The sequence below is a fragment of the Notolepis coatsorum genome, assembly GCF_963971535.1.
Source record: "Notolepis coatsorum genome assembly, chromosome: 13".
Taxonomy (NCBI): Eukaryota; Metazoa; Chordata; class Actinopteri; order Aulopiformes; family Paralepididae; genus Notolepis; species Notolepis coatsorum.
Genome location: NC_140177.1, coordinates 117,654,492 through 117,667,693, shown reverse-complemented (window position 1 = coordinate 117,667,693; position 13,202 = coordinate 117,654,492). Strand labels below are relative to the sequence as shown.

General features: G+C 43.0%; 1 protein-coding gene across 1 annotated transcript in view; it reads left to right on the top strand.

The window, feature by feature from the left end:
* efr3a (EFR3 homolog A) overlaps positions 1-13,202 on the top strand; it is a 463,079-nt gene that overhangs the window by 209,409 nt on the left and 240,468 nt on the right. The window contains exon 6 of the mRNA XM_084327782.1: positions 10,464-10,613. Within this exon, the coding sequence (XP_084183908.1) occupies positions 10,464-10,613 (150 nt within the window). The remainder of the gene's footprint in view (positions 1-10,463; positions 10,614-13,202) is intronic.

Here is a 13,202-nt window from a genome sequence, read left to right as displayed (position 1 = left end):
TGAAACGATATATTTTCCTTCCAGTATCAAAACATTAGGGACCTGCATGACGCTTCTTTCTCTATTCAATAAAGTTTTACCCTGAGGCGTGATAAACGGAAAAGTAGGCTACTTACATTCTTGACGCTAGAACTCCCAAAACAGTGTTAGCATAAAAAAATAATGTAGACCAGCTGTAGTTTACAACTGCCCTACATTTTCAAAAGCCCTAGATCAGGGGTGGCCAACCAGTCAGAGACTAAGAGCCACAAAAATGACTGTGGTACCACAAAGAGCCACACCATATACCAACGTTTCTCAACCTTTTGTTGAGTCACGGCACCCTTCATGTGTTTATAGGTCTCACCCTCTGGCCTCTGAAGTTGCTAATGTCTTTTTAATTTGGGCCTCACAGGGTTAACCTCTTAAGCCCGAGATATACAGTAAAAGTGTATATTTTCAGCATTACGTTTGTTTACCAATTATTTTAACTGTTATTAGTGAAATATAAGATTATAGAAATCTCAGGGCATTGAGTCGGAAACCGGCGCACATTGACAGGAGGAAGTGGCACAGCTAAAAGTGAGTGTAGTATTTTGAAGGAAGAGAACTACCCTACCCAGCTCACACCAGCCCCTGTCAATCATCTGACTTCTGGATTTACTTTTTTATTTCTCTTATTTTTTGGGATTATCCCACAAACCTGAACGTTATTGCCATAAAACAGAGCACAGTTAGTTTCTCTACCTTTCTGTGAACGTCTTGCAAAAAACTGTGACAAATGGTGGAGAAATTTACATTATAAAAAAGATGGCAGAATTCAGTACTGTATCTACAAAACCGTCTGTTTAATCATCTTCCCTTTATTCATTTGCTTAGATTTTTCAGGTCTGGTAAATTTTAGCATGGTGTTATTCACAGTCAAAGATAAAAAAAAATTAAATAGAATTGATATTCTCCTTTGGTTCATTACAATTTACTCAAGCCTAGTAACAGACACACTATTGCTGACACTGATCTATATAATGTTCCTAGATTCAGATACCAAGAACATGCAAATGGACCATTAAAAAAATGTATATTAAATGTTTATTCTACGTCCTTATGGAATGAGTGACATACAAAAAAAATGAAATGAAAATCTTTATTGTTGTATGGATGGAAGAGACACACATTGGCGGGCAAAGAGCCGCGGGTTGGCCACCCCTGCCCTAGATAAAGCTTGTCTTAGCTAATCATTGTGAGTTATGCAGGTCAATTTGATAGTATTTTTCATTTGCGTGCATGTGTGCTTGCGCCATTGGAGACTTATTTCAGAACGTGCTGCATCTATTCTATTCTATAAGAGAATCCATAATGCAGAAGTCTGTGTGAAAAGGGCTACTGACCGATGACCGCTAATTCAGTGGGGAAGTGGTTAGAGGAGTGGTTAGGGGTGGACATAAGAGCTATTGTTCACACCTAGTATCTGACTGCCAATGTGTTAAAATGCAACCATTTGGCTTTTCTCTGCTCTGAGACTAGATGTTTAACTAGATTCAAATTAAAATATTTTCAGATTTCAATGTATGACACATTTGAAAGCTTACATTCTGTCTGCATGTCTGTGTGTGGCTGGTTGTGTCTATGTTGCCGCACCCACCCTCTGGAACTCCCTCCTTCCAAACATCCGCAAAGCTACATCCCTGGACTCATTCAAATTCCAACTCAAATCTCACCTCTTCACCAAATGTATTAACGACTCTCCCTGATTTTCCTCTGATCTCCTTCCCCTTAGGCTGCGGTTACACTATGGCCAGTTTTCGTTTCGTTTTCAGGGTCAGTTTCGCTTTTCAGAACGCAACGTAATGGCAGGCAAGTTAGACATCGTTTTTGCCTCCTGAGCACAGTGATGTATATACATGTAGTACAATGCCAAAGCAGTAGGTGGCAGTAGGTGGCGATGTAGTTCAAACATGAAGGCCATTTTCAACCAATCAGAAAAGTTGAATGTGCCAATACACTTCCTGCTAAAAATCAACAATCCACCATCTTTAAATGCCTCGCGTGAGCCATTTAGCCAACATAGCATTTATTTTTCAGCAAATAAAGTGCAATAAACAAAACGGATACATTCACTGTGAAAGAAATCAGTGTTTTTCAATGTACATTTGGTTTATAACTGATATATAGAGATGAGCTTTAAGAGCGTCTACTGAGACAGATCTATAGATCTTAATAGTGCTGGCAGGCAGAGGGTGTTGCAGCAGCAGACTGAGATAGAGCTCAGGGCTGCAGAGGTCGCCATCGGCACATAAACAAACTGATAAGCAGCAAGAGGGGTGGGTCGGAGCGATGGGGAGAGGTTTGACATCATTAGAAACAGCGTTTTATGTGTGTTAAAGGTTGTTACCATGACAGCGCGTCACATAGCGACCGAAGAGAGGCTGGGCCTGTCGTTGCTATGGCGAGAATATAGAAAAGTAAGTTTTCTTCCGGGTAAGGGCAGACTGAGATAACGAACCACACAGAAGAGAGGAAGCTTGATCAGAGACTTGGAAGCAATTCCCCCTCCCCTCGTGGGGAAAGGACTGACGTGGCACGACCACAGAGAAGGCTTTGGGATAACAGCCAGGCCGCAACGATCACCGAGCGGGGTAACAGGAGATCATTAAAATAATGAACTTTAGTGTTCCATCAGAGACTTTCACAGGGACAACACAATCTGATAACATCTGATCTGAGGCTTTTGTTTATGTGATAAACCATGTTTTTCAAGAAAAGGACTACGCGGCCTAGTGTCAAATACTTATGGTTACGGAGTGCATTAACACTTTGGGAGCCAGCCGTGTTTTCCTTTTTACCCCCTTGAATGCCACCATCCACTCCCAATGTTAAACTTAACACTTTGATCGCCATGGTTAAATTCATAATTTACCATCCCTAGCCAGCTCTATTTGTCTATGGAGAAGTTCCCCTTCTTTGCAGGGCTATAACTTTTTAAATTCTATTGCTAAATTGACATTATTATGGCCCATTCAATGTCCTATATCTATTGTTCAGGGTGTAGCAACGTTATACTTTTTCATTCACATATTCATACTAAAATACGGTCTAAAGTATAAGTATGTTTTTATCATTTTCTGCAGCTTTCTCCAGAACTTGATTTATAGCCCCAAATGCATTATATTGATGATCAAATACAGTTTGGTAGCGATCGGTGCCAGATAAAAAATTTCAACTGGAGGTACTTCTAGAAGTTACTACGTATGATCTGATGTTGACCGGATGGGCGGGGGGTTGTTTATAATTCCGTGGGCAACGTTATATCATTCATCTAGTGTGGGTCATATGATCATCAGAGCAGTTTATATCGAACACGGTAATAATAAACGCTGAAACTTACCCCAGTCTCCTCGGGCCGTTGGGCGATCAGCTTGGAGTAGACAGTTTTCTATTATGGGATGTTGATCTTGATGAACCATTTCCAGGTTGTATAATACTATATACGTCCAAATAACGTTGTTTATTGAGTTAGGGCGAGCGAATGATTATCCAGTGTGTCGAGATGGAGTCCTGCTAACAATCGCGAGTGCCCGGACGAAATATGGGTGAGCACTTCCTGTTTGGCGCGTCACTTCCTGTTGGGCGATATGCCGATCGGCCACCAGATGGCGCTCTTGAACCGTTATAGAGTTGAGTGGAGCTCAGCAGTATATCTCAGGTCCCCGGAGGAGAAATATGATTTCGATCACAGATTTTTGAAATATTGATATCAAAGACGTGTTACGGCGTCTTCGGCAGAATGAGAATGGCGGGCAATGATGAGATTCGGCGTTTCCAGCGATTAAAGTGTTAATATCGCCTAATCTATGTTTTAAATTATGGCTAATGTCTAATGTCTAATCTGCCCGTCGCTTATCAAAGACTCATTTTCCAGTCAACATTGTCAAGGCAGATTGTTTTTTATCGCTTCATTTCCGTTTGATAGCATTTTGAAAATCGTTTTCGCGGAAAAAACAACCCTATGATGATAATCGTCTTTTACTGGAATATTCCAGAACGTTGTCATTTGTCGGCCTATTTATGAATCATTTTCAAATAAACGCTAGATGATTGATAGTACAGTATATGTGTGCGCACGCACGCTTGTGCCGCACGCTGATAATCGCTGCTCTTATTTCCTGATGGCTTTTACAGTCAAAACAGCTATATCATAAATAGGGGAAACACTTATATATCTGTGAAAACAAGTCTGATTATCCTAAGACTGATAACATAGATTCCTTACCTGAGGTCAGATGGTATCCAAATGGTTTATTCCAATTTCCGATCGCCATTTGAAAAAATAGATAATTGTATTGATCCGCCGTGTGTACAGTAGAACACATATTCGCCGTGGCACCAAGGTTCCAGAATGAACTGGTAGACCCCGGTTACATCAGTGAGAAGTAAAATGTGGAGTCAGAAATCCGTTCTCCCATTCACTTTCATTGAGTCCAATCCAAAAGGGTGATTTACCATCTGGGAGACGATAGGGGGCGCTTTTTTCACATCTGAGCGCCGGCGGTGCCTGGATCTCCAACGGTAGGCTCACTTGATGCAATATGATTTCAGAACGCTAATAAAAATAAAAACGAGAATACTCGTGACGTGGCATTCAACGGTCGGGGGGGTAAACCCGAGAAATCTCGGGCGTGGCGCTCAAAGTGTTAAAGGGGAATGACAAAGATTGTATCAGCCAGTATGAGAAGACGAAATAAACACAACGCAGGGTCAGTGGATGGAGAGATGATAACACAAGCCTCTCATTTGTTGATGAAACAAAACTAACATCAACACAATTGACCACCAGGTGCGGAGTTTAGTCCCACAAAAAGATCGTCCAAAACGGAAACACCTTTTCAGCGTTGCCAGTAGGACAACGCGTTTTCCTGCCAAAACAGTGTTTCTTTTTAACTTGGACAGCAACCGTAATCATTCAGCAACAAAAACGTTGCTGTATTCCCCAGTGTAACCGTTTGCCCCCTCCACTATTAAGTGCCTTGGGTCTCATGAAAGGCGCTATATAAATCCAATAAATTATTATTATTATGTGTGTTTGCACATATGTGTCTGTCTGTCTGTCTGTCTGTCTGTCTGTCTGTGTCTGTCTGTCTGTCTGTCTGTCTGTCTGTCTGTCTGTCTGTCTGTCTGTCTGTCTGTCTGTCTGTCTGTCTGTCTGTCTGTCTGTCTGTCTGTCTGTCTGTCTGTCTGTCTGTCTGTCTGTCCGTCCGTCCGTCCGTCCGTCGGTCGGTCGGTCTGTCGAAGCAGGAACCCGAGGGAGGGGGGAGTGTTTTTGCGATGGCTCCGATAACTCGCTGTGCGCCGCCGTAAACAATATCTCCCCCTCGCTCCTCGCTTTCCTTATTCCATTATACCGCTCCATGGCGGGTAGCAGCGTGTGGGAAAAAGGGAGGCGTTCCCAAATACAATTTCCCTGCCAGTTATAGGATTCCCCCCCCCTGCCTGCAAGGTCACACGGTAGGGGTGGACAGTATAAACGGTATACGGTATAAACGGTATGAATTTGCTCTACGGTATGGATTTTGACTATACCGTGTAACCGGTAGAGCAGCTCTAAAAGAGCAATGATGTCATGTAACCACAGCACAACTATTTCAATCGCATTTGCCCCTAAAATAGATAGAATTAGTCATAAATAATAGATGTGTGCAAACTGGAAAAGGTTATTTAGGAGGCTTCGCGCAGTGGGCGTGTCAACACGCAATTGTCATTTCATAATAAACACATATCACCGCGGCGCACAGCAAGTTTCAATTTCAGTTCCTGGCATTTTTAACCAGTGGAGAAAGGTAAGGGATTTCCCTATCGTTTTTCTTATATGAATTATTCTACGTTAATAAAACATACCTGGTGAACAACTACAGTTTGCTGTAAACATAATGATATGTGTGTAGTGTTATGATAACGACGGCTGCAGCGGGAGGACGGCTGCAGCAGTGGAGTTGCGAATAGCATGTAGCTGCAGAGCCGCAGAACCATGGGCGCTTTTAGGTCTGGTCACAGGCCCGCTCAACAGCGCCCCCCCACCCAACGGCTGAATTGCCAATGGCTCCTGAAAGCGCCCATGGTTCTGCGGCTCTGCAGCTACATATGCTTCTAGCAAAATCCAGCATCCAGCCTCGCTGTTTGCAATGGGAGCAGCACGGAGTCTCGACTCGGGACTTATTTTATTTGGAATATAATGACTTTATACGCAAAAGTAGCCTAGTTTTAAGTTAAAATATTATAAATCTACATGCCTTGAGGATGTCATTCTTTATATAGCCTGCCTATCAGGCAAAAAAAAATATTCGAACGGAAACACTGATACCGTGATATATACCGTTACCGTCTATGCTTCAAATTATACCGTGATATAAATTTTAGACCATACCGTCCACCCCTATCACACGGTGTTGTTATTGTTTCTGGAGATGTTAGTGGATTGATTCCAGAGTGCGAGAACAGCATGATGTCTTTGAAGTGCAGACTCCTCTGCGCCGACTCTCGCTCTTGCAAGGCGGTCGCTGGCCTTTAATGTTATTATTACAGTTGACCTACTACCAGTGCAGTACTGTGTGTTGCCCTCAGGTTGTATAGAGGCTTGTCCTTGCTGTGTGTGTGCGTGTCTGTGTACATTTGTCTGTGTGTGTGTGTGTGTGTGTGTGTGTGTGTGTGTGTGTGTGTGTCAGCCTGTGTGTCAGCCTGTGTGTCTTTGTGTCTGTGTACATTTGTGTGTGTGTGTGTGTGTGTGTGTGTGTGTGTGTGTGTGTGTATGTACTGTATCTTTGTATTTCTTGGCCAGGTCTCCCTTGCAAAAGAGATCTTGTATCTCAATGGGACTTCCTGGTTAAATAAAGGTTAAATAAAAATGAAAGGCGGCTATGTGGTGTAGTGGGCAAGGTGCTTGCCATCAACGCTGGAGACACTGGGTTCGAATCCAGCTCTCGGCGTTGCTATCAGCTTGGCTGGTCGTTCATACTAACACAATTGGCAGTGTTAGGGGTGGGAAAGCTGATGGGTGGGTCCTGGGCGTTGTGGACATCGACCCCTACAGTTCGGTCGGGGCGCCTGCACATCGAGGGTAGGATCTGGAGGGAGGTAGTGTGACCTTCCACACGTTACACTCTCCTGGTGAGAATCTGCGCTGCCAGGCTGGCTGCCGGCTGGCTGCACATGCGTCGGAGGAAAGCATGTGACCCGGACCAACAGTAGGGGGGAGTGCGCAACAACCAGGAAGGGGGTTGGGAATTGGCATAACGACTAAACAGTGGAATGGGAGAAAAATCGGAAAAAAGGAGGGGGGGAAAAGATAATACAAAAAATAAAAAATAAAAAAAAAATTGTGTGTGTCAGTCTTCGTGTCTGTGTACATTTGTCTTTGTGTCTCAGTGTTTGTGTATTTGTCTGCGTGTGTGTCTTTGTGTCTGTGTGTGTGTGTCTCTGTGTACATTTGTCGTGTGTGTGTGTGCACATTTTACATGATGATATTCAATATCTATAACGCTTACTTTCATCTTTAACGTTGTGCGGCTACATTGATCGGCTGTGTACATCTGTGTTTAATTCATTTTCAATGAGTACCCATTTGTTGGACAGACAGAGTTGAAAATATACCAATGGACAGTGCAAGTTTCAAGTTACTTTATTATTTGTCACAATAAAATACAGATATTTCACAATGAAATGCTTGTTTCTATGAGCCCCTGAGTGTGATTCATACAGTAAAAAAAAGTAAGTAAAAAAAAAGTAAGTAAAGATGAATATTCAATATACATATATACAATTAGGGCTGTCTTAAATACTTCGAAGCTTCGTTCGATGGGCATGGGATTCGAATATGAAAATAAAATTATATTATTAAAATATTTTTTTTCAATTTTTTTGCAAAATCAACTCTGCCTCTCTTTGTTAATTACAACAAGCAATGCTGTTTGTTATTTAAGATGAGGTCGGACTCGGCACTGACAGATTTGTGTTCATTGTGCTGCTTTTATAAAGCCTCAAATGACGGCTTACAATATTTCATGAAAGCAGTTTCGTTTGTCTAAGATTTAAAAAGGTTTAAACTTTACAGCACTGACAAAGTTGGACAAAGTGCTGTACAAGTCCCACAACATTATTATTATTTTTTAATTTGTAAACATTTTTTAAGATATTTTTTTGTGTTTTATCGCTTTATTACTACTGGGCAGTCCAGTAGGGAGAGACAGAGGAGAAATGGGAGACAGAGTGGGGGGAAGACATTCGGGAAATAACGACGGATTCGGGAATTGAACCCAGGTCGCCCGTGTCGCGGCTGAGCGCGCTATGTGGTTCGCCACTGGGGCGCCCTTATTTTATTTTTTTAAATGTAAAAAAATTTAATAATAATGTAATACAATTTATTTATATTTTTTTTATTTCGAAGCTTCAAATTAAAATCTAATCTCGGCCCCGAAGCTTCGAATTCCAAAAACAACTCCGAAGGTCAGCCCTATATACAATACAGAGTAAAATGAGTAACAGTGAGGTACAATGCAGAAATGAGGTACAAAACTTAGGGTAAGGTGCAAATGAGGTATGAATAGTGCAAATCTCTTTAATAATAGATACAGATAATGTAGTGTTAAAGTGTCTAAAGTGAGTAAAGTGGGTGTTAAGGTGAGTGTTTGTTTAATGTGAGTGTGTACATGTGGATGTGTGTGCAGTGAGTGTAGAGAAGTAATACCTTCCATTAGGAGTGTAACGGTACACAAAATCCACGGTTGGGTACGTACCTCGGTTTTGAAGTCACGGTTCGGTATTATTTTTGGTACAGTGTGGGGGGGGGGGGGGGGGGGGGATGCTTTTCATTTATCTATTTAACTGTATTAAACAATATAAAACGAATTGCCCATAATTTACTGAGCAAACTAATGCTTACTGCTGTAAGCTACTAATAACCCTTAAAGTAAATCTGAAGATTATTATATAGCAGATGCCTTGGACAACTGTAGCGTGTGCTTGTTTATACAGAGCCCCTTTCATGACTGTGATGCAAGCCCTGCTTGAATACAGGGGCATGGCTTGCATCACAGTCACGAAAGGGGCTTGTTTATACAGAGCTGGTATGACTTGCTGGCTGAAATACGGACAAGAGGGAACTAGGTAGTGGGGCTCTATTACTCTCTATGCTCTGTGCTTAAACCCAGTGTTCTCGACAACGGAGTATGGTCGCAGATCTGCTGCTATAAAAACACCTATGGCGTTTGTTATTGCTTTGGCCCGGTCTGAATTAATAGCGAGATGCTGCTTGAATGCCACGGGGAGCTGGATTTGCTTCTTCCGTGTACCACTGATATTCACATTCGGGTGATGCCGTTTCAAATGTGTGATAAAGTTTGCAATAAAGTTGAACAATGCCGGCACGTAGCCCCTTTCGTGACTGTGATGCAAGGCTTGCGTCACAAGTGTGCATCACAGTCAAGAAAGGGGCTAGCCAGCACGTAGCTTTAGTGCGATCCACCCGTCTTTGTCCATTACTGTGGTTAACTGGGAATCCGAAATGATCCCAAACGGGATACTTGAATGTTGTGGGAGCATCTTTTAGCTCTGGCTTGTCAGTTAGTATTGCACCCGCCATACTAAGGCTAATATGCTATGCTGAATTACAGCTATCGTTCAGCGTGGCTGCGTGGGATGAACAAACAACATCCGGTTAGTTGTGCAAGTTATATTAGGGCCGGGGGATTTAAGTTCAGCAGCAAAAAAAGGTTCCGTACCGTTGCAATCGTTCGGTGCACAGCGCGTACTGTACCGGAGGACCACATTGAGGCGGTACAGTACGTATTCGCGTACCGTTACTTACACCCCTACCTTCCATACATTTTCTATCCGTTCATTGACGGATCAATGTAGCTGCAGCTTTGGATCCTTAGATGCGTCCCCTTACTTTGAACAACACACACACTGTCCCTCACACCTGGGTTTAAACGTGAAATATTGCCAAATCCTCCTCCGTCGTTGTCTGGAGAAAAATCATGAATAAAGGTATTTACATATGTACTTATCCTGTTATAATCATAACGAAAACCAGTCATATCTTTCCCTGTGGTTGCGACTCTGCTATGTGTGCAAACACAGCATACTGAAAATGTATTGTCTGACTACATTATAAATGATTGATAACACACTTTTAAGATTTTCTTATTTTTTTATTTCATGATTGTGGGCACTGAAATGGGGCAATGGGCAAGTAATGTTCTTGGTGGATGCCGAAACACAGAGTAACAGCGGTAACACCGACTACTGCGGCAAGCCTATAGTGTGTGTTTGTCTTTGTGTCTGTATGTGTGAGTGTGTGTATATGTCTTGGTGGGTGTGTATCATGTATCATAGCAGGAAAATAAATTACATTATGTTCATAGTACATCCTTGGTCTCATCTGGATCATTATTTTCTTGCTCTCGCTGTGTGTGTGTGTGTGTGTGTGTGTCCAGGATCCGTGTGGCAGGCATCAAGGGTCTCCAGGGCGTTGTGAGGAAGACGGTGAACGACGAGCTCCAGGCCATCATCTGGGAACCACAGCACATGGACAAACTCATCCCCTCCATGCTCTTCAACATGCAGGACATAGAGGACCTGGAAAGGTACCAGAGACTATACAAGGATACATACATTTACATTTAGTCATTTAGTCGACACTGGACCTCCTCCTTATAGGCTGACTCATATCATTGTTGTACGAAGGGGTTGCTGCTGTACTGGGAGGTTGTGACTGGGAGTGGAGAGCAAAGTAAGGACTGCAAGGATGTTGGAGCACAAGATGCCCTCTCCATGTCCAACCATGCCGGCACCCACTGACAGAGTTCGTAATGGGAATGACTCCAATAAAGAATGCTGTGAATGTTTGCAGCCCAATAGTAGGCCAGTAAATTGGGTAGTGCAAAGCCTCCCTGCGATTTAGGCTTCTGGAAAGCAGTTTTATTTATTCGGACTGGACGTTTATGCCAGATAAAATCTGATATTACCCTGTCGAGGGCTTTAAAAAAATTACTTTGGCATAAAAGTTGGAATACTTTGAAATAAATACAGACATTTCGGTAATGTGTTTATTTTCACGGTATTCACTCTGCCAACAAGTGATACGGGAAGTGACGACCATCTGGTAAAATCCTGCTTAGTGCGCTCCAGTAGAGGGGTGAAGTTAAACGCTATGAGATTAGAGTGTTCATTATGCCAAGGTAATGGAAGCAGCTTGGGGAAAGCTTAAAGGGGAATATAGAGGGGGATAGATTTCTAGCCAATGAGTTTATGGGGAAAAGTTCACTCTTGTTTAAATTTAATTTATAACCAGAAAAGACACCAAACTTGTGCATGTGAAGGACATGTGGAAGTGAGGCCTCTGGATCCACGATATACAGCAGTACATCGTCCGCATATAGCGAGATTCTTTGTTCCTGTCCATCTCTAATGATGCCTTGAACACAGCGGTCAGTGCGAAAGGTGATAGCTAGGGGCTCGATCGCTAATGCAAATAATAGCGGAGAGAGAGGGCAACCCTGTTTTGTGTAGCAGGAAATATTCTGAAGTCACATTGTTTGTTCGTACGGATGCCACTGGATAGGAGTATAGAAGTTTGACCCAGGACACAAATTTCTCACCAAAACCAAATTCCTGCAAGGTATAGAATAAGTAGTCTCATTCAGCCCGGTCAAATGCCTTCTCCGCGTCAAGCGCAACAAGGACCTCTGCAAGGGGAGACTCAGTGGGGGAGTACATTATATTCATAAGGCGCTGCAGGTTAAAAAAAGCAATTCTATCCTTCACAAAACCAGACTGATCTGAATGGATAATACCAGGTGTAACAGATTCCAGTCGCCAAGCGAGTACCTTTGCCAAAACATTTGCTTCGTTGTTAAGGAGGGAAATAGGTTGATAGGAGCCACAGTCTTTCGGATACTTATCTTTTTTAAACTCATTCCCTGCCAACAGCGATTTTATACGTGTTTGTCCGCCAATCATTGAATGCCAACCACGTGTGACAAACTGCAAGGTACACTTCCCCTCCGCTCCACAAGGAGACACCACCACAAGGTGTTCAGTGGCACCTGTGGTAGTACTGACCACTTCCTCCCTCACTTCCTTCCATTACACCCAGGACTCTCTCTCTCTCTCATTCTCCCTTTGTCTCCAACACATGCACAGCAGGCCTGTGAGTTTGCTGTGTGTTGCCCGATGTCTGCCATGCGTCTGTTGAACTTTGTTTAATAACCATGGCAATCAACATGAAAACATCATATCATCATTATCCAGCAAATAAAATGTATATTTGATTGCAACCCTTCTTCTCCTGGTGGTTTGTGGCTCGATTGACACCAACTGGATAAGCTTGTGCAGTCTGGCTATGTTCAAAGGATTCCCAGTGACCAGGTGGACCGATCACATGAAACCTGGTATTTCCCACATCACATTGTTGAACACAACAATAAGCACAGAGTTGTGTTCGACTGTTCCTTTGCATACATGGGACAAAATCTGAACAAATGTCTTCTGCCTGGCCCAACACTGGGTCCTTCTCTCCTTGGGGTCCTGCTCAGATTCCGTCAACATGCCATTGCCATTTGTGGAGACATTAAAGGTATGTTCCATCAGGTGCGCCTTCTAAACGATGACAAAGCATTACTGCGATTTATATGGAGAGCGATGCAGCCGGACCAGGAACCCACTGTTTTTGAATGGCAAGTGTTGCCCTTTGGTACAACGTGTAGCCCATGCTGTGCCACTTATGCAGTTCAAAGGCATGTCCAAGATCATTCTGATGGCAATGAGGAGATCATTAACTCTGTCCAACATGGTTTCTATGTTGAAAACTGCCTCCAAAGTCTCATTTCATCTCATGAAGCCAAGGCCCTCATTGACAAAATGAGACCCCTCCTTGCTGATGGTGGGTTTGACATCAGACAATGGGCTAGCAATGACCCAGCTGTAATACACCACCTGCCACCAGATGCAAAGTCCAAAACCAGTGAACTGTGGCTATCAGAGAATGGAGACCCCAAAGAGCTGACACTAGGCCTCAAATGGAACTGCTCTACTGACATACTGAGTTACAAGAACAAGTCTATTATCTACCAGCAGCTTACAATGAGGAACATTTACAAGGTACTGGCAAGCCAATATGACCCCCTGGGCTATTTGACTCCTTTCACAGCTCGGGCAAAAATTATAGTGCAGGA